The sequence below is a fragment of the Equus caballus genome, chromosome 12 (assembly GCF_041296265.1).
Source record: "Equus caballus isolate H_3958 breed thoroughbred chromosome 12, TB-T2T, whole genome shotgun sequence".
NCBI lineage: Eukaryota > Metazoa > Chordata > Mammalia > Perissodactyla > Equidae > Equus > Equus caballus.
This window is the reverse complement of record NC_091695.1, coordinates 43,809,798-43,830,695: the sequence shown is the minus strand read 5'-3', so window position 1 is coordinate 43,830,695 and position 20,898 is coordinate 43,809,798. Positions and strand designations below refer to the sequence as shown.

The 20,898-nt window shown below is 54.4% G+C and overlaps 2 protein-coding genes and 1 long non-coding RNA gene across 32 annotated transcripts in view; 2 read left to right on the top strand and 1 right to left on the bottom strand.

Annotated features, from left to right (window-relative positions):
• Positions 1-7,487, top strand: part of PC (pyruvate carboxylase) — a 90,459-nt gene extending 82,972 nt beyond the window's left edge. For all 26 annotated transcript variants that reach the window (XM_023654520.2, XM_070228932.1, XM_070228930.1 and 23 more), the window contains 11 exons: positions 2,511-2,655; positions 3,032-3,121; positions 3,209-3,430; positions 3,942-4,098; positions 4,711-4,951; positions 5,066-5,315; positions 5,526-5,770; positions 5,855-6,034; positions 6,111-6,359; positions 6,635-6,775; positions 6,854-7,487. In XM_023654520.2, coding sequence (XP_023510288.1) covers positions 2,511-2,655; positions 3,032-3,121; positions 3,209-3,430; positions 3,942-4,098; positions 4,711-4,951; positions 5,066-5,315; positions 5,526-5,770; positions 5,855-6,034; positions 6,111-6,359; positions 6,635-6,775; positions 6,854-7,102 — 2,169 coding nt within the window. In that variant the 3' untranslated portion in view covers positions 7,103-7,487. The remainder of the gene's footprint in view (positions 1-2,510; positions 2,656-3,031; positions 3,122-3,208; positions 3,431-3,941; positions 4,099-4,710; positions 4,952-5,065; positions 5,316-5,525; positions 5,771-5,854; positions 6,035-6,110; positions 6,360-6,634; positions 6,776-6,853) is intronic.
• A 1,794-nt stretch (positions 7,488-9,281) lies between these two features.
• The window catches only part of RCE1 (Ras converting CAAX endopeptidase 1), an 84,197-nt gene continuing 72,580 nt past the window's right edge, over positions 9,282-20,898 (bottom strand). Inside the window, exons 14-22 of one of the 3 annotated variants that reach the window (XM_001496896.5) lie at positions 16,697-16,772; positions 12,261-12,735; positions 12,021-12,123; positions 11,843-11,926; positions 11,494-11,572; positions 10,789-10,956; positions 10,583-10,654; positions 10,247-10,309; positions 9,282-9,948 (exon numbers count right to left, since the gene is read on the bottom strand). In XM_001496896.5, coding sequence (XP_001496946.2) covers positions 9,713-9,948; positions 10,247-10,309; positions 10,583-10,654; positions 10,789-10,956; positions 11,494-11,572; positions 11,843-11,926; positions 12,021-12,123; positions 12,261-12,735; positions 16,697-16,772 — 1,356 coding nt within the window. In that variant the 3' untranslated portion in view covers positions 9,282-9,712. Of the gene's footprint in view, positions 9,949-10,246; positions 10,310-10,582; positions 10,655-10,788; positions 10,957-11,493; positions 11,573-11,842; positions 11,927-12,020; positions 12,124-12,260; positions 12,736-16,696; positions 16,773-20,898 lie in introns of those variants that run through there. The other 2 variants (XM_005598333.4, XM_070228947.1) reach the window with 2 other exon arrangements.
• LOC111775981 (uncharacterized) overlaps positions 12,624-20,898 on the top strand; it is a 31,445-nt gene continuing 23,170 nt past the window's right edge. For 2 of the 3 annotated variants that reach the window (XR_002811974.2, XR_002811973.2), the window contains exon 1: positions 12,624-12,759. This is a non-coding gene — a long non-coding RNA (uncharacterized lncRNA). The remainder of the gene's footprint in view (positions 12,760-20,898) is intronic. The other variant, XR_011423719.1, reaches the window with a different exon arrangement.

The window sequence follows — 20,898 nt, the reverse complement described above, 5'->3', positions numbered from 1 at the left end:
GTCGGGGACACGGACACGAGCTCGGCTCGGCTGAGAAAGGGGCCCCGGTGTGAGTTCCCAGCTTCTTGCCTCCGAGAGCCGGAGCTGGGTGGCAGCGCTGTGGGCTCGGAACCAGGTCGCGCACCTGTTCCTTCGCAGTGGGCCACGGGGTTGGCAGACAGGAAAAGTCACCACCTGCCCCTGGTGTCTCCTAGTCCTTAGGCTGCCTGGGTCCTCCCCTGCCCCCTTCCCTTCCCTCCAGACCTGATTCCTAGGGGCTGGGTGCAGTAGGAGCTCAGGGGAAGAGCCGGAATTCTAATCCTGCCTGATACGGTAGGCAGCCCGGGGCAAGTTATTTAACCACTGAAACAATTTCCTCATCTGGGCCAAGGGCTACTGTGTGTACTTAGGGACTTGATAGGGGCGAGAGAAGAAGTGATGCAGCCATGAGGGGCTTGGCCACTGGGAGCCCACAGCCATTCTTAGCATTGCTGCTCCGGGGCCCCAGCTCTCGCCTCTGTGAAATGAAGGCGCTGGATCCTAGCTCTGGTTGAGTGTGTTGCTCAGTGGCATGAGATCCTTCTGTGTTGCTCTTCTCGTCATCAAAAATGTCTTCGTTCACTCTACACACACGTTTACTAGCATCTGTTACACGCAGCCCTGTGCTGGGAGTTGGGGTTACAGTACAGAGGAGATGACAGACCCTCCAGAATTACGGAGGGGGAGGGGTCTACAAAAGAGAAACGCAGGATGGGACAGAGGAGACCTCAGAGGATCCTCTCACCCCTATGCGGCTCTAGGTTCTTTACGTGGTTTCGCTGTGTTTCTCTTTTCAGGTGCCATGCCTTGGCCCAGGTGAAATGTCCCCATCTCTTTAGGAGGGACAGGGATCAGACTCAGGACAGACAGGCAGACCTGTCACACCAGACAGGCAAGAGGCCACATTGACTGGGTCTCACTCTGCAGTGGCCGCCTATGGGACGCTGGTGGGGGAGACACTCTTCCCATCTTGGCCTCCAGGCAGGAGGAGCCCTAGGGGGACAGGTAGCATCTCTCAGAGCAGCTCATGCTGCGCCTGGAGTCCCTATTGAAGGTGCCAGCAGGGATCATGAATGGGTGACAAACGGAGATACCTTTTCTGAAGGGACAGGCGCGCACAGTCTGAAATTCTGTCCTCGTGGCCTTGCAGTCATGGGGCATCTCTCAGCGCTGGCTCCGAGGCCCCATGCGGCCTCTGGGCTGGACTGCCCTGCCCCAGCTCCATGCTGTCATCCAGCGTTTAATCAGCAGAACTGAGGGTCCTTGTGCACAAAGCAGGCGGACCCAGGGACCTCAGACAGCACCCCTGCTGCCCTCAAGATGCTCCCAGCTGCGTGAGGAATGCAGACAAGCAAAAGATGATGAGACCAAGGGAGGAGCTGAGCAACCGCTGATCCCACGGAGGCCCCCTAGAAAGGGAGCGCGTGGCTCTGCTGTGAGGGCGGGTGGGGAGGACAAAGGGGGTCTTTGAGTTCCGACTTCCAGGAAGAGCTTCCAGGCAGGTGCAGAGGTGTGGAGGTGTGTGGCGTGGCTAGAAGTGGCTGTGATGAGGAAGCCTGGCAGGAGGCGTGGCCTGGAGACAAGAGGTCAGATCTAGAGATGGCCACTGTAGAATGGATCATCTGGCTGGACCAGTGACACGGGGGGGTAGCTGGTGACGGTGATGGAGTGTAGGGTTGGTAACTGGGTAGACAGGGAAGCCCACCAGAAGGCAGAGGCAGCCTGGGGGAGGGAAGCCAGTTTTGGACGTGATGAGCTTGTGTGAAGGACGCGCAGGAGAGGTGCGCAGGAGGCATTTCCACTGTCGGGTCTTGGCTCAAGCTGGAGGCCTGGGACGAGGGGCCCCAGGGAGAGTGTGCTGTGTGAGGTGAGGCCCAGTGACAGCCCTGAGGATGCCATCCTGCAGCCGGGAGAGGAGGCCCCAGTGGGAACTAGGGAGGAGGAGGAGAGCATGATGTCTTGGAAGCCCAGCCCAGGGAGAGAACGTCCCAGTAGGAGCTGTTTGCGAGAGGGTGGGACAGCGCCCGCTGAATTTAGTGACAGGAGAACATCGTGTGAGAATATTTGGTGAGACGATCAGTGTGGCCGCCTGTTGAGTGTGTAGGGGTTGGGGGGAGTTGAAGGCAGGGGCCTCTCAAGAATCGTGGCTGGAAGGGCGGAAGCGTGGCTGGTTTGCGCCACGGTGCTGTGGGAGAGGCCTAATCCACTTGCTCGGCTGTGTGGAGGGGAGGACGTGCTCCCAGGTCCCTGAGGAAAGAGGAGGTGGGATTCAGCACATGCCTTAGGTGAGCAAGGAGGGAGGAAGCAGGCTCAGCCCCCTGACAGCTTAGGGGACTCTGCCAGGGGGTTGTGAGGAGATGGGGAAATGCCACTCCACGCGAGGCCTTGAACCTCAGCACGGAATCCTGGGGAACCTGGGAAGCTATGCTGGCCCAGGGTGACACCTTCAGCCGCTTTCCTGATCCACGCTCCCACCCGCCTCTGTCCTGCAGACCAACATCCCCTTCCTGCAGAATGTGCTCAACAACCAGCAGTTCCTGGCAGGCACCGTGGACACCCAGTTCATCGACGAGAACCCGGAGCTATTCCAGCTGCGGCCCGCACAGAACCGGGCCCAGAAGCTGCTGCACTACCTCGGTCCGGCCCCGAGAATGCCCTTCTCTCCCCTCCCAGATGCCTCGCTTTGGCCCCCTGCCCACACCGCTTCCTAGTGCCCCCTGCCCTCAGTCTGGTCCTGCACCCTCCTCCCTTGCTTCACTCTCCCCCACCCCCACCTTCCTTGCTCCGGATCTTAGAGAACACCCCCCCCCCCCACCTTTTCCATCCATGTGGCCCTCAATAGGTCCCCACTGCCTGGACCCAGGAGGCCCTGGCTTTGGAGAGGACAGGGGCCAGCTGGAGGACCGGGATTCTTGGAGGAATCCCTCCACCCCCGAGCCCACCTACTCTCACTCCTGCCCTCAACTCAGACTCTGCCCAGCCTGCCCTGACCTGACGCCCACTGTCTCCCCAGGACATGTCATGGTGAATGGCCCGACCACCCCGATCCCCGTCAAGGCCAGCCCCAGCCCTACGGACCCCATTGTCCCTGCGGTGCCCATAGGTAAGTGAGATTCATTCTGCCAACTTGGGGGGAGACAGAGGAGGCTGCCACCTGCAGGATGGGTGCTAATGCCCTGGTCTGCCCTAGGCCCACCCCCGGCTGGTTTCAGAGACATCCTGCTTCGGGAGGGGCCCGAGGGCTTTGCTCGAGCAGTGCGGAACCACCAGGGGCTGCTGCTGATGGACACGACCTTCAGGGATGCCCACCAGTCACTGCTGGCCACTCGTGTGCGAACCCATGATCTCAAAAAGATCGCCCCCTATGTTGCCCACAATTTCAGCAACCTCTTCAGCATAGAGAACTGGGGAGGTAGGCTGGAGGAGGGCTGGAATGTGGGGCAGCACCTGGAAGGAATCTGGTACCCATGGTGTAGCCAGGCCCCTGGGGACTCTCTAGGAGAGGCTGGAGATGTTAACATTGATGGAACCAGTGATAACCGAACAAGGCACAGTGTTCATTTGTTCAGCAGTGACTGGTGCCCACTCTGGCCAGGCCTGGTGCTGGGCATGAGATCACAGAGACCCAGGCAGCTCAGGGCCGGAGACGAGACACCAGCCTGTTGGTTAATTTTAGCACAGAGCATTTGGGGGGGGGGGGCAGGGGGGAGGCTGCGAGAGGGGGTGCAGAGCACACAGTGAGCCTGAGCTGTCCTGAGAGATCAGCGAAGGAAAAAGTCTGCAGGGGTTGGGGTGGGAACTCGAGACCCTGAAGATGATCAGGGCCAGGTGTTTGGGCCCGAGGCTCAGGCTGCAGAGCTGCAGGGCGTGGTGGGGTTTCTGGGACATGTGGGGCTGACCTAGGCCTCTCGGTCCCTGTGCAGGAGCCACGTTTGACGTTGCGATGCGTTTCCTGTATGAGTGCCCTTGGAGGCGGCTGCAGGAGCTCCGCGAGCTCATCCCCAACATCCCGTTCCAGATGCTTCTGCGGGGGGCCAATGCCGTGGGCTACACCAACTATCCCGACAATGTGGTTTTCAAGTGAGCCTGGGGGTGGTGAGCAGACAGTGCACGGCGTGCCCAGGTGGGCACTGGGCCACACTGCAGTGGCCTCTGCCCTCCACCTGGCTCAAAACCAAGTCTCTCAGTGGCTGCACCCTAGGGGGGCTGCTAAGTGCAGAATTATAGTTCAGGAACTAGAAAGGGTTCTAGGTCATGGGGCAGTGGAGGCCCCGAGAGGGCAGGTGACTTGTCCCAGGCCATGTGGTGGAGAGCTCGGGCTAGAACCCAGGCCTCAGGACTCCTTGTCCAGTGCTCTTTGTCCCTCGGCCTGCCACTCCTTTGGAAAGCAAAGGGTCCCCAGCTGACCTCTCTGACCTGGGCAGACCAAGCTGCACCGCACGTGACTAGTGTTGGACAGCTCTGCTCTGTGCTGGATGCTCTGGGGCAATGCTGCCCAGCCCAGGCTGCCCTGGAGAAGGCCTCGTCCGCACGGTGGTTTCCCCGACACTGGCTCTGTGGGTGCTGTGCCCCTGCCAGGCTAGACTCTCCCACCTCATTCCCCAGGGCCCGCAGGTAGGCCAGAAGCCAGAGAAGGATGTGTTGGGGGGGGCGTAGGATGGGGCTAACTCTCAGGCTCTCCTGCCCTCTCAGGTTCTGTGAGGTGGCCAAGGAGAACGGCATGGACGTCTTCCGGGTCTTTGACTCCCTCAACTACCTGCCCAACCTGCTGCTGGGCATGGAGGCGGCAGGCAGCGCTGGTGGCGTGGTGGAGGCCGCCATCTCCTACACGGGTGACGTGGCCGACCCCAGTCGTACCAAATACTCGCTGCAGTATTACATGGATTTGGCTGAAGAGCTGGTGCGAGCTGGCACCCACATCCTGTGCATCAAGGTGCCTGGGCCCGCCCACCCCCGGGAGTCTCCCCCTTGCCCACTTCTCCCTCTTTGCCTCCCCACCACGTCCCCTCCTTACCGTCTTTCTCATTATCCTCCCCTCTTCCTTCAGGACATGGCAGGGTTGCTGAAGCCACTGGCCTGCACCATGCTGGTCAGCTCCCTCCGGGACCGCTTCCCTGACCTCCCACTGCACATCCACACCCACGACACGTCAGGGGCAGGCGTGGCAGCCATGCTGGCCTCTGCCCAGGCTGGAGCCGATGTGGTGGATGTGGCATCTGACGCCATGTCTGGGATGACTTCACAGCCTAGCATGGGGGCCCTGGTGGCCTGTACCCGAGGGACTCCCCTGGACACAGGTAGGAACAGCAGCAGCCCACGGCCATTCCCCTCTCAAAGCTGCAGCCCCCCCGTGGAGTCTGGTATATCTTAGCATCCAGATGCTCTTGCCTCGCCTTGCCTTCCATCACCCACATCTGAGCTGGGATCCGAGCTGGCCCGGGGTCCTGGGAGGAGCACCCGGGAGCTCAGCACATCTCCAAGCCTTCCCACCCCCGGCCTCCCTGCAGGGGTGCCCCTGGAGCGCGTGTTTGACTACAGTGAGTACTGGGAGGGGGCCCGGGGACTGTATGCGGCCTTTGACTGCACGGCCACCATGAAGTCTGGCAACTCGGACGTATATGAGAACGAGATCCCAGGGGGCCAGTACACCAACCTGCACTTTCAGGCACACAGCATGGGGCTTGGCTCCAAGTTCAAGGAGGTCAAGAAGGCCTACGTGGAGGCCAACCAGATGCTGGGTGACCTCATCAAGGTGAGCCAGGCCCAGTGCTCTTCCCCTTGCCTCTGGGCCTCCATAAGGTGCCTGGCACCCTAATCCGAGGGCCCTTCTCCTCAGGTGACACCCTCCTCCAAGATCGTGGGGGACCTGGCCCAGTTCATGGTGCAGAACGGGCTGAGCCGGGCGGAGGCCGAAGCCCAGGCAGAGGAGCTGTCCTTCCCCCGCTCCGTGGTGGAGTTCCTGCAGGGCTACATTGGCATCCCGCACGGGGGGTTCCCGGAGCCCCTTCGCTCTAAGGTAGGGAAGGCCCAGCACGATGTGAGGGTGAGGGCTGGTGCAGGAATCGGGCCTGACCCACAGCTTTGTTCCCCAGGTTCTAAAGGACCTGCCAAGGGTGGAGGGACGGCCCGGAGCCTCCCTCCCTCCCCTGGATCTGCAGGCGCTGGAGAAGGAGCTGACAGAGCGGCACGGGGAGGAGGTGACCCCAGAGGACGTGCTCTCGGCAGCCATATACCCTGATGTCTTTGCCCACTTCAAGGATTTCACTGCCACCTTTGGCCCCCTGGATAGCCTCAATACCCGCCTCTTCCTGCAGGGACCCAAAATTGCAGAGGAGTTTGAGGTCAGTGGCTCTGACACCTGTCTACACTCCACCCCCGCACCCCTGCCCCGGCCATCCCCGAGGACCCTGGCACAGCTAAAGCTCCAGCTTTAGCTCAGCTGTCACCTGGACTCATGAGGTGTGGGTGCGCAAAGTACCCTTGACAGACCAGGGAGCTAGGCCTTTATGAGTGAGGAGCTGAGACCCAGGGTGGGGGCTTGCCTGTGACTGGGTCAGGGGGCTGATCCCTCCCCACTCGCCCCGCCCCACCCTGAGCCTCCACGCCCTCCCTGCAGGTGGAGCTGGAGCGGGGTAAGACGCTGCACATCAAAGCCTTGGCCATAAGTGACTTGAACAGGGCCGGCCAGAGGCAGGTCTTCTTTGAGCTCAATGGACAGCTGCGGTGCATTCTGGTCAAGGACACTCAGGCCATGAAGGTACAGCTCCCCTGGGCCAGGCAGGCGGTGGGGATGGACAGAGCCTGGTGTCTCATGTGCCCTCTGCCCTGTCTGCAGGAGATGCACTTCCACCCCAAGGCCCTGAAGGATGTGAAGGGTCAGATTGGAGCACCCATGCCTGGGAAGGTGATAGACATCAAGGTGGCGGCAGGGGCCAAGGTGGCCAAGGGCCAGCCCCTGTGTGTGCTCAGCGCCATGAAGATGGAGACTGTGGTGACCTCGCCCATGGAGGGCACTGTCCGCAAGGTCCATGTGACCACAGACATGACACTGGAAGGTGACGACCTCATCCTGGAGATTGAGTGATCTTGCCCCAGACTGGCAGCCCCACCCCAAGCCTTCAACAGACGTTGCGCTGCCAGGGCAGGCCCAGGTCAGCCAGTGCGGGGGGCAGGAAGGCCTGGCCCCGGAGCTCCTGTCCTCAGCGGCTTGTGGCAGGAGACACTGCCTGCAGTGGCCCATTCCCTTCCTCCAGCCAGCTGTCCTTTCCCTGCTGGTGGACAGTTGCTCACGCATTCATCTCTTGCCAAACAAGGGTCCTCCCCTTGCTGGAGACTGCATAGGTGGTGGCACATCACAGGTGGGCTGAGCACGCGGGGGAGCAGGTTTAGGGGTCCTACCTCCTGTGGGGGAGACGTAAGCCCCAGGTCCTGAGAACGATGCTCAATAAAACTGGCTTTCTCCTGCCCTCCACGCTGGGTCCTGTGCAGCCCCCGCCCCAGTGCCGCTGGGCAGACAGGCAGGGCTGACTCTTGGACTCCCACAGGGGCACATCAGCTTATCTTCCTCCTTGGAAGGTGTGAGGATGACAATAGTGGCCTTGGTTTAAGCCACTACAGAGTGCCTATTGTATACACACCCTAAACAGGATTAGCTAGTTGTTACAGGGAGCTTGCTTGGTGGGGAGGGGTGCTGTGCTAAGCACTCACACACTAACTCAGGGAGTCGACCTTCACCCGTTTCGTGGACACAGAAATGAAGTCACAGCAAGGTTAGCTAACCCATCCAGGAGAGGCAGAGACGGCTCAAACCCAGGCGGTTAGGGGACTTGCTTCCCCACCGCACGGCTTTACTTTCTAAATCTAGGGCCAGCCTCCCACAGTTCAGGACTGGATGCAAAGAGGCGCCACCTTCTGGGAGGTGAGAGAGACTCTCAGGTGTGAGAACCTCTGGGTGTGAGGAATTTGCTGGAAGGTTAGGAGCACGGGACTGAGAGTCCTAGGATCTAATCCTGCCCATCCCCCACAACCAGCCCTCCAGAGAATCGTAATCCTCAGGTGCAGTTCCCTCACCTGCAAGGTGGGACAGCAACCTTGTCTGCATCACTGCACTGCTGCTCCCCACCCCATGGGGAAGGTGAGGATGGTGACTGAGGTGAAAGGCAATTCCTGAGCAGGAACACAAAGAAGGGGAGGGGCAGAGTCCAGATCCCTGGACCCTGGGAGACCAGGCAGGAAGTACAGCCCCAGCACCCTGCCAGCCCAGTGCTCTCGGGGTACCACAACCTAATCTTTGGGGTGGGCCTTGGCCGCCTCCTCTTTGGCCTCTAGGATCCCAAATGTACCCTCTAAAACAGGCCGGGGCCCAGGCTTCCCCCCCTCGCCAGCTGCTACACAGGCTGGGGGAGAGGAAAGTTCTCCAGCAAGGTAGGTGTGTGTGATGATGCCTTTTAGATCCAGGTGAATGTAGTTTAGTCACAGCCAACCTGGGGTGCCATGGGAAGTGACTGGCACATCAGTTTCCTTTCCTTCAACCACCAGCCTCAGGGAAGGGGACTCAGAACAACTTCCCTGAGTTTGGAATGTGACCCGAAGGAATAATATTCTTTTAAGATTAAAAAAAAGTGGTCTCATGGGAATGAGAACATGAAACACGTTCTAAAACCAAAAAGAAGAGCACGTAGAACACCAGCAGGTTCCAAGAACGAGCCTGGAGCTGTGCTGCCGCTCAGCAGGGCTGCGGCCTTGGTTCTGGTTCTTCCGGGGACCAGACAAGCAGCACAGAGGCAGATGTCTGAAGTGGAGAGACCCAGAGAAACGTCTCCTACCAGGTGACTTTGAGCTGGTTCCTTTTCTAGTTGGACCTTTTTCTTCATGTGTAATGTGAGGCTGGTAGACACTGGTGAGGTCCTGATGGGGCCCCCACAGCGGACCCTCCACCCTCTCAGAGGACACAGGCTGGAGGCTCCATCACTGTAGTCGGGGCCCTGGGTCCCACTCCCCGACCCTGGTAGCCAAGGCAGAGGCCTGGGGATGAGCTGGGCCCACACCTGGTACCTGCAGTGCCAGGCCCACCTGTGCTAGGACTTGGGGCCTGGCTCAGGAAGGAAGATGCTACTGACAAGGCAGCCAGACACCCCCATCCTTTCCCCATTCCAGGGGATTGTGCCTACCAGGCTGACCTGCCCAGAGTCAAGCTAGCTGGGACAGGTGGTGGGCAGTCCCAAGACCCCAAATAGACTGATTCCCAAAGGTCCAAGGCCATGTTACCCAAGTTAAATCTCTTTAATATCCCAATACAAAGTCCTGATGCAAAAAGACAATGAGAAAACCCTGGGAAGTTAGGGGGAGGGGTTTTGTAAATTCCACCCCCGAGCAGCTTTGCAGAGGCAGAGGGTCCAGAGGAACTCAGAGAAGCAGCGATCCAAAGTGAGGAAGGGAGTGCACGGCTCCTGGGACCTGCCCCTTGTCCCCTCACTCCCCGCTGCTGCTCAACCCCCTTTTGAGAGGGGCCATACACTTTGGATATCTGCTCCTTTCTCTTGGTCCCTGGGATTCAACTAGCTCTGGCTTCAATCCCCTACAAAAATTCCTGAGATCTCGGGGACCCAAGCCAGCTCCTCCCCTGCAGCACCCCTTGCTGGGGAGGGGCTGGGGAGCCCGTGAGAGTTCATAGGAGTGTGTACAGGAGCGTGGGTCAGGAGCACAGGGGAGCCTCTGAGTCCCCTGCCCGCTCCAAAAGCACACAAAGGGGAAGGCTGCCGTAGAGCTTGGGGTCCGTGAGGGGCTGGAGCAGAAGCAGGAAGAGTCCCACACCCAGGGCATAGCCTGCCAGCAGGGGCCGCCTCTGCGGATGTTCCAGGGCCGCACAAACGGCAGGGAAGCCCATGTAATTGCAGAAGGAGTGGCAGAGAACCGGCCCAATCAGGTGTCCTGGGGAGGGGAGACAGAGTAGCTCATGGGGCAGTCCCACCACCTCCCCAGCCCTTCCAGGGCTAATGACCCTCAGCTCCTGGAACCGGAGATCAGTGCTCCACCCACCCACACACCACAGCCTCTGCTTCCGTCCGCCTCTCAGACCTCACCGGGTTGAGGGCCCTGGCTCAGACCTGTCTCAAGGGCGTGGTAGAAGACACTTGTTGCTCCTAGAACAAACACAGTATTCCCATTCTCCCTCCCACTCCTGTGGGCCCCTGAGCCCCCGGGAACCCATGAGAGACTGAGGACCAACCTGTGCGGATGAAGAGGAAAGCAGTGTAGGCACCGAAGACAGCTGTGTAGGAGAACTGGAACGCTGGAGACGGGGAGGCCGCGAGTGACCACACCTGTACGCTCTTCCTGCCCCAGCACTGCACACCCATCAGCCAGAGACATCCCCTTCCCCCTGGGGGCAGTGGCTGCCTGCTCCAGCACCTACGGCTGTCCTCTGCACCCCAACTCCCATGGTCAGCAGTCCCTCAAATACTATAGCCCTCTGTTCCCAATTCTTCCTCCTCTTCCTAGCTATCAGGGATACCCTCGCACACCCTAACCCAGGATTGCCCCAGGCAAGCTCTCTAGGACTCACCTGCAGACAAGAAGATGCTCCCCACACTGCTCTGGCGAAAACGAAGCTGCTCAAAAATGTGGTGAAAATGGGCTGGGAGGAAGGCAAGAACTGTGTCACATTCCTCCTGGTCCTGGTCTGCTCTATAGGTCCGACCCTTGCCCCAAGCCCCATTCTCCGCTCTCATGCTGGGAACATCTCAACAGGATCAGGTCGGACAGACTCACCAACTCCAAAGAAGAGTGGGCAGGTGAAAACAGCAGGGCCCAGGCCCGTGCATGGTGCTAACATGGGCAGCATGCAGGCCCGGAACACCAGCTCCTCTGTCAGGGGGGCGATGACTTGGTTTCGCAGCCAACGCATGTCTGTGAGGCAGCGGGCCCAGGAGCGAGGGGCTAGGGAGGGGATTCAGGACAAGCAGTGAGTGACCAGTTAGTGAACAAAGAGATCCTAGAGGTCTCAGGGGTCCCTCTCCCATAACCTTCTCCTGGCCAAACTCAGGTTAGGCACCAACACTCCTGAGAACAGTTAAGGGTCGACTTTGATTATCAGATCCAGCATAAAACAATGTCTCAAAAGACATTAGAAAGGGTAGGCATTAGTAGCTGAGGCAGGATATCCTGGTAGTAAACTCTGGAAATATCAAAATTTGCCCAAGACCAGTTCTGGTTTGGGGGAAGCCAAAGTTAGGGGAGGCAGGGGATAGTACTCTCTAGTCCACACCAAATACTGCTTGGTGGTCCCCAGAGGGCTCCTTGGACATCAGGAACTAACTCTTAAAGGCCACCTGCTATATGTTCTCATTTTGCTGATAGGGAAACACAGAACGGCTCACGCCTCATGGCCAGGTTCCACCATGAGCCCACTGACTCCCTTTCCCCATTGTCCTGGACCGCCCATGCCTACTCTTTCCCTTAGCCCTGAGGACTCACCTAAAACAACCTTCAACCCGTCTGTCAGGTCACAGGGGCAATCCATAGAAAGCTGCATCAGTGGGCCCAGGAAAAGGATCTGAGGACAGAAAAACAGGAGCGATCAAAGTAAAGGCTTAAACCATAATCCACTGCCCTTGCTCAGACAAGGTATCATGAGACTTCAAGCTTCCTGTTCTCAGCCAGGTTTTCCCACCCATGCATACCCGACGGACGATAGCCATATCACAATTCCTGTCTCCCATCAGTCAAAAGCTAGACACAATCAGAATAACACAAAAAGGCCACGGAAAAGAGCGTCATGCTAATAACAAAGAAAGAGGAAGAAACACAAAGCAGGAGTACTCACCATGGTCAGCAGCAGGGGCAACAGTGCTGCTGGGAAAATGCCCTCTAGCCTGAAGCCCATCAGGGTGAGCAGGGATGTGCCTGGCTGAGCCACAGGAAAGGGGGCATCAGTCTTGCTCCCTCCCCTAAAGAGTCCCAAGATCTCTCCCCAGCTGCCCTCTGCCCCGCCTCCTCCGCACCTGGATGCCCGTGAGTTCCCTCCAGAGTAGCACGCAGAGGGGCGAGAGACTGGACACCACCAGGACACTGGTGAAGCGTCGCTTAATGACGGCAGGGTGGTCCCTGCGGAAGGAGCAGTAAGTTCGGGGGGCCCACAGCCGCCTCCTGACAGCGCGGCCCCGCCCCCGGCTTGCGCAGGCTCCGCCCGCAGCCCCGCCTCCCGGAGGCGCGGGTCCCGGCCGCGCGCGCAGTCTCCGCACCTGGGCAGCTCGCTCTTCCAGACGTAGAGGCTGCCCACGTAGGAACAGGCGAGGCTGAGACATGAGAACACGGACACCCAGCAGCAGAGCCCGGGGCCTGGGCCGCCCAGAGCTGCTGACTCCGGCTGCCGCTCCGGCCGGGACACCGACAGCAGGCGCAGCCCATCCCCGCCCAGCGCCGCCATCGCGCCCGGACCCGCGGCGCGCACCAGTGACGTTATCTCGCCGCCGGTGGGCCCGCGCCTGCCGGAAGTGCGGGTGACGTCATCCGGCGGCGCGGGCTCCCGGACCTGCCCCGCCCCGCCCCTGACACTGACACAGACACGGGGCGCGCGAAGCAGCTTTATTGAACTGGAGACGGCGCGCGGCGCCGGCGGGTCGGCGTGGACGCGCAGGGAGAGGGCCCGGCTTAGGGCCCAGGGTCGGGACTCAGCCACTCGGACAGATTGGAGACCTCCTGCAGCCACAGCGCGTCCTGCGAGAGGAAAGGGGGCCCGGGGTGAGGACCCCTCGGCCGCGTCCCCGCCCTCCCGCCGCCCCTCTCTTGTCCGGTTACCTCCAGGCCGCTCCCCGGGCTCGCCCTGCTAGGGGTCAGGGAGGTCGCGGTGGGCTCCGCCGGGCGCGGGGCGGCCTCTGACGGGCTCGGGGCCCTGGCAGAGTGGAAAGCCCGCGTGTCCTCCACGCCATGGCGGAGCCTGCCCTTCTTGAGCCTCTTGTTTGTTACTTGCCTACTGGTCCCTAGGAGAAAACGAGCCCACTCATCTTACTCTCCTGGTGCTAGAAGGACCCTTGGGGCAGGGGTAAACCTGGGAGAAAGGGACGAGCTGGGGCCCTGCTCTTTTAGTTCTCCCACCTCAGATTCCTTTCATCAGGTCCTGTCCAGATCAAAACCCGGCAGCTCCGAGCCTTCCAGATCAGGCTGAGGCTGCAGAATGGTTTCAGGGTCTCCCTATCCCCTCTGGGCTGGTTCCTGGAAGGGGCGTCTGGGATTGTACCAAGCCCTTAGTTGGGGCTCACCCCCAGTCAGTCACTGTCTGCACACCGATTTTTCCTGGAGTCTGCACTATCCAGCTCCCTCCCTGCCACGCTCTGATTCTCCTGCCCTAAAGCCAGCCTTCACCTGTCTCTCCCACTGTTGCTGACGCTGCATTGGGCAGTGCCCATAGGCAGGCTTCCTACTATTAACTGATTCACTTGTGCAAATTTAAAGCGAGTTTGGATCAATAGATTCTTCCTGAGCAGGTCTTGGGAATGTAGATCAGTGAGCTGTCCCCTGGATGAAGTCACAGAGGCCAGAAGCGATGCAGAAGTGTGTATAAAGCCCAGGGGTGGAACAGAGAAGCTGTCAACCTTCTCTGGAGGTGAAGAAAGGTTTCCCTGAGGAGATGTCTGAGCTGGGTTTTGAAGGATGAAGATAAATATGCCAGACTGACAAGGGAGAGGAAAGGAATTCAGGCTGAAGGAGTCAGACAAACACCCAAAGGGGTTAAACAGTATCCTACATAAGTGCAGGGTCAGGGGCTGGCCCCGTGGCCTAGTGGTTAAGTTTGGTATGCTCTGCTTTGGCAGCCTGGTTCAGTTCCAGGTGCGACCTACACCACTTGTCGTCAGCCATGCTGTGGCAGACGACCCACAAAATAGATATTGACAGGGATGTTAGCTTAGGGTGAATCTTCGTCAGTAAAAAAACGCAAGGTGGGGAGTCCTGGGAGATGACTCTGAAGGGATTAGTAGGAATCAGAGAAGGCTAAAAAATGAATTTTTATCTGTAGGAAATAGGAAAGCAGTGAAGAGTTTTAAGCACTGGAGATATTTTGTATTTTAGAAAGATCATTCTGTCCAAGGTGTGGCTTAGAGTCAAATTAGAGGCAGGAAGACCTCCAGAAGTGAGGGCAGTGGAGACAGAGGAGTTAGAAGTATTCATGAGGCCAAATGGACAGGCCTTGGTGATAGACGAGATGTGGAAGGTTAGAATGAGGAGCATCTTGAATGAATCTCAGGTTTCAGATGTGAAAACTGTACAGGTAGTGGTGCTACTAATCATGACAGAGACTAAAGAAGAAGAGCTGATCTTGGAGGTATGTGCAGAGGGCAGGGTATTAGGAGAGAGGAACTTGAGGTACCACTGGGACCTCCACGTGGAGCTGCCTAGGGAGCAGATACATCTCCCATCTGGCGCTCAGGAGAGGCCTAGGCTGGTCACACCAACTGGGGAGTCTTGAGCCCAGAAGGAGGAGTCAGCGCCGGGGATGGAAGAGAGCAGTTAGGGAGGGAGTGCTGTATGAGCACTGTTTCGGGATGGCCAGAGAAAGCCAGGTGAAGAGAAAAGGCCAGAGAGGGGAGAAGCAGGGGAGTCACAGTCTTACAGTGCCAAATTCTGCAAAGAGTTAGGTACAGTAAAAATAAATGTACAATCAATTTGGTAATTAAGAAGCCTTCCCAAACAAGAGACTTGCAGTTCAGAGGCCACAGGGAAAGCAAGTGCCTGGGGTTAGGGAGAGAATGAGGGGAAGAAAGTTTTTGAGAACTTGGCTGAGATGTGATGGAGAGATGTGGAAGAAGTTCAAGATCATGGGAGATTTCCTTTTGAAGAATGAGAGATGGACCTGCTGATGGTAAAGAACTCAGAAGAGAAGGTGAAGGTGCAGAAGTGATAAGTGATGCGAGCAGGCCCCGAGAAAGCTCAGGTAATGCCACCCCTGAACCTGGAAGAGATGGGTCCCATGCTGATAAGGTTCAGGCAGTCGGGGGAGTACAAGTTGGGTGAGTTTACTGAGAACAGAGATCAGTAAATGTGAAGCAGGAAGCTAAGTCAGGAGGCAGAGGCTAGGTAGGTTGTTAAAAGAATGGAGTAGCCACTGAGGAGAAGGCCAGGAAGACAACAGAAAGGACTGACAAACTGAAGGCTTCCCAGTGAAGAGACCACAGACGTATGGTGGCATCACGCAGCATTCAGTGATTTTCTTCAGCAGAGCTGCCCACATGGGGCATAGGACTGATGGCAACTAGAGTTACAGCTTTGTAAGGCAGAGCAACCCAAGCCATCTTCCAGGGGGTTCCACTAGATTACACACGCCTAGGTTTTAAGGCTTTCAGAGAAAGCATGGGCTTTAGAGGCAGGAGGCTGAATTCACATCCTCCTACTGCTAAGCGCTCTACCCGACCTCAGCCTGGGTTGTCTCTTTTGTGAGAGAGGACCAATGCTGCCCACCCCAAAGGGGCTGTGAAACCCACCGTGAAACAGCAGTCACTGTGGAAGAGCCTAGCATCGCCCCAGTTCCACAGAAGGTGCTGAATTAAATGTTAATTTCTTCCTTCTAAGGAAAGTACTTATTCTTTTGTCCCTTCACTGCATAAATACTGAACTGTATGTGGTAAATACTGAATTGTGGTATGCTTCCATTCTTTCACAGCTCCAATCTAAATTTATAAAAATAGATTCTCTGCTTTATACAAGCCTTCACTGCAGGGTTCTTTTCAGCAGCAACAGCCCCCTCAACATTTAAAACATGGTTCACTTGACAGAATGATTCAAGAACACATCCTAGGCCAAAGCATAGACAACGTACAGCATGTTGTAGTTGTGACCCTGGAAAGAGGAATTTTACCAACAAAGCACAGGTGCTGAAGTCAGTCCCCAAACGCCCTCGAGCCCAGGCGCTGTTTTGTCTGACAGTGCATTCCCACTCATCTGGCTCTTACTGACAGACCAGAGCCACGCTGCCTGGGTTTGAATTCTGGCTCTGCCATTTACTAGTTACGTGACTTTGGTAAGTTTATTGACATCTCTGGGCCTCAGTTTCCTCATCTGTACAATGAGAATAATAAAACCTATGCCTCATAGGATTGTTTTGAGAATTAAGAGCACTAATACATCTTGAAAGCTCAGAACAGTGCCTGGCGTCTGCATCACACAGGTTCAGGTACCAGCGGGTATGGTTATTTCAAGCCACACACACCCCCCTGCCCCTGCTGGCCCTGCTTAAATGTTGGAGGGAGCAGGAAAGACTTCAGTATAATCACCATCACATCACACACGCTGACGCCTCTCCATAACATACATGAAGTTGGAGGTAGTGTCTGCGCCCAGGAGCAGCCTCCCAAGCCCCAAACAGTAGTAACCCAAACTAAGGAGAGCTGCACTATCAACACTAATGATGGAGAAAAGACGTGAAGGAAACAACTGGATTCAGGGGCCCGCCCCAGCATGTGCAGCTCTCTGTAACTGCGCAAACTATATGCAAAATTTCTAGTCCTCTCACCAGCTTTTGGGAGGGAACGCCTCCTGCTGTCCTAGAACACCTGTAATGGCAGTGGGAGCCAACCCCATCCCAGAAGGACATTGCTGTGGTCAAAGGTGCAGTTTGAAAGCTTCAAGTCACATTTTTTACTTCCCAGCTTTGCTCCAGCACTCACCTGAAAAGCTGAAACCTTACCTGCAAGGAACTCCAGGCTGCTGTTCTCATGTGCATCCTCTGTGCTCTGCTCTGCATCATTTTTCTCTGGGAGGAGCTGCTTAAAAAATTAGAAGTCCTAAGTGAGTTTTGCAGAAGCCTAAATGCGTCCCAGAGAGACGAATGTGCCTGGTGGCTTTATTGACCTCACAGGGCTGTCCTCCCACACCTGGAACTCCCTCTTACTTCCTCCTGGCTAATGTGAACCGCCCCCCCCGCCCCCCCACCGCCACAGCCCCCAGCCTTCAAGGCTTCCGTTTTCTGTTGGGAGTCTTTATAGCTAGCTCCAGCCACTCTGGGCATTCCCTTCCTCCTCTGAACTCCAGTCACTCGCCTACTGTCTGCCCCATTCCTCGGGCTCTGAAGGATGCACTGCCTGGCCCTGTTCATTTTTATGTGAGTGTGTCCATTTTCTACATCTTGAAGTTCTTGAAAAGCAGGGTTCCTCATGCCTGTATCTCTTTATAGCTAGTACAGTGCCTTGCACAGGGTAAGTGCTCAGCAAATGACTGACTGAGGTCAAACCTGGGAAGCCACAGAGCACATCTGTGCTCTTTGAAAGCCCTGCCATACTCAGTTCAGTGGGGACAGAGAAACTAAGGTACTTACTAAGATCAGAACCCAATCTTCCTAGTTCCTTGTTTTTCAAGAATACAAGTGTATAAAAACAGATATCCTCTTCATCAAAATTAAAAACTTTTGTGCTTTAAAAGACACTATAAAGAAAAGTCAACCCTCAAGAATGAGAGAAAATATTTGCAAATCATACCTGATAAGGGACTTGTATCCAGAATAAAGAACTCATATAACTCAACAAAATAACAACCCAATTAAAAAATGGTTTGACAAAGGATTTGAATAGACATTTCTCTAAAGAAGAGATACAAGTGGCCAATAACACACGAAAAGATGCTCAACATCATTAGTCATTAGGGAACTGCAAATCAAAACCACTATGAGAAACCACTTTACACCCACTAGTATGGCAATAATAATAATAATAGACAATAACAACCGTTGTTGAGGATGTGGAAAAATTGGAACCATTATACAGTGCTGATGGGAAAGCAAAATGGTGCAGCCAGTTTGGAAAACTGGGAGTTCCTCAAAAAGTTAAACAGTTATTATATGACCCAGAAATTCTATTCCTAGATGTATACCCAAGAGAATTACAAACATATGTCCACACAAAAGAAAGAATTATTCATAATAGCCAAAAAGTGGAAATAACACAAATGTCCATCAACTGATGAATGGATTAAAAAAGTGGTATATCCATACAATGGAATACTATTCAACCATAAAAAGGAAGGAAGTAGTATTGTTACATGTTACAACATGGATAAACCTTGAAAACATGCTAAGTGAAAGAAGCCAGACACAAAAGGCCACTTACTGTATAATTCCATTTATGTGAAATACCCGGTAGAGGCAAATCCACAGAGACGGAAAGTAGATTAGCGGTTGCCAGGGGCTGGATGATGGGGGAATTGGGACTGACTGCAAATTAGGTACAGGGTTTCTTTTCTGTGTGATGGAAATGTTCTGGAATTTAGTGGTGATGGTTGCATAACACAATGAATATACTTAAAACCACTGCATTGTACAATTTAAAATGGTAAACTTTCTGGTATGTGAATTATAACAATCAAAAGTAGATATTCTATCATATATTGTTTACTAAAGCAAGTTTCAATTTCTAAGTAATTATATTCCAAGGAACATAGAAGGGGTAAAGATGGCCCTGGGGGTATTAAAAAAGTATTAGGAAATTTTCCAAACATTTTTTTCTTCTTTGAGAAAAAGCGTATTCTTTTACTTTATTCCAGCCTGGAAAATCTCACGTAATAGACAAACCTTTCTCCTATCTTGAAACTGGTCTCACCAAGGAAATACCCACATTCAGATATAAAGCTCTGAGCCCAGGGGAGCCTCGCACACTCTTCATTCATCATCAGGTCCCCTAGGTGAGTCAGCCCTATCCTTGGATTTAGCATTCTATGAGACATTTAATTCTGGTCTGCCCTCCTGGGAAACAACACCTTTTCTCAGAAAGCTGCCTCCCTGTTACTGCTCCTGCTTATTCTGAGTTTAAGTTTTCAGTCCGTACACACAGATGTGACACTAAACCCTGGAAAACTGTCTTGTCTACCCTTTCATGGCTGACTGCCCTCTGTTCCAACACCCAGGCTTAAAATCTCCACTCCTGGCATGACTTTTCCCTGAATATATTCTATAAAACTCTCAATACATATTTTCTCATTTCTTCCATTTTTCCACAAACTATATAATAGCCATAGATGGTTTTATTCTATATTACTCAAGAGGTCAACTATTAGACTTTCACCTCTTTAGAGATGGAAACTGAGGGACTGGTCCAGAGGTAGAATTTGACCTATCATCATTGGTCGTGTAGTTTTTAGCTGACGCCACTGGGTGCCACTCTTGTGCCACTAACAAGTTATCACTAAATGGCCATTATCAGAGGGAAACAGTAATAAACCTGAATGGAGCAGCTCGGGTTCTATTCAGTGCCTCTGATCACTAATATTCCCTGGGTTTGTAATCCACTCCTCTAAGGTAACAATGTTACTAGGTTTTGGAGCCAGGAGACCTCAGTACAAATCCTAGCCTTGCCATTTACTGACTGTGTGATTTGGGACAAATAAGGAAAGTTCTGTAACTAGCTTCTTCATCTATAAAATGGGGAAACTACAACCTCTCTCGTAGGATCTTTGTGGAGATGAAAATGGAAATCTTGGCAAAGATTAGGGATTCAATAACTGATCCTTCCAAGACCTATGACTACGAACGAGAGTTCAAGAGCCATCTGCCAAGTTAATTGGGCTATGAATGGCCCCGAGGCTATGGGCTATCACTATAGCAACAGAATGGGACAAAAGAGATCAGATCATTTTCTTTTGAGATCTCACTGGGATATCAGAGAGACCCAAGCAAAAGCACTCCACAGGCTGAAACACTGCTAGATCCTACCCATGTATCCAGGTCCAATGATAACGGCACATGCCTTCCCTGAACCTATCCCTAGACATTTGAAGATGTGGATAGCCGTAGTGAACTGAATAGTCGCCCCCCCCCCCGCCCCCGCAAAAGATATGTCCTAGTCTTAACCCCCAGAACCTGTGAATGTGACTTTATTTGGAAAAAGGGTCTTGACAGATGTAATTAAGGATCTCAAGATCAGATCATCGTGGATTTAGAGTGGGTCCTAAATCCAATGAGAGATGCCCTTATAAGAGAATGGCAGAGGGAGATCTGACAAAGAGGAAAGGCCATGTGAAGATGGAGGCAGAGATTGGAGTGTTGTGGCCACAAGCCAAGGAACATCTGGGGCCACCAGAAGCTGGAAGGGGTAAGGAAGGATTCTCCCCTCGAGCCTTTGGAGAGAGCGTGGCCCTGCCAACACCTTGATTTCAGACTTCTGGACTCCAGAACTGTGAGATAATAAATTCCTGTTGTTTTTAAGCCACCAAGTTTCTGGTAATTTGTCACAGCATTCATAGGAAACTGATACAATGGGTATTAGCTTTTATTTGCTCAAGTTGCGGGCAGCAGCTTTCAAAGTTGGAGGGAAACCAGCACAAGTATTTGCACTGAAGCAGCTGAAGGGCACAGCAAATGCATTCCTAGGAAGTGCTTCCTAGAAGGTACATACAACCATGAAAAAAGGTGTGTGAAGAGAGCAATTTACAGGGGTCTCACTGCTATTCTCTGCCTTTCTAGCTACCAAGCAGAGGAGGATGGGCAAATCCATGACATGCTGTGATCTCTGGGTGCCTGGGCACTTAAACTTCCCCAGCTAATCAGGCAAACACAAGTAGGAGAGAGAGAGAAGCAGCAGAAAGGGTGCTAAAGGTCCTATTATTCTCTCAGAAACTACCTATAATTTTTGGAACTTTATTGAGATACAACTTGAAAACATACAGAAATTGTATACATATATAATGTACAATTTGGTAAGTTTTGACATATGTACATAATTGTGAAACCATCACTACCATCAAGATAATGAACATATCCATCACCCTCCAAAGTTTCCCTTGCCCTTCATAATCACTCTCCCACTCCATACCTCCCATCTTCAAGCAACCACTGATCTGTAACTATAGATTAGTTGGCATTTTATATAAATGCAATCAAACAATATGTCCTCTTGTATTTCC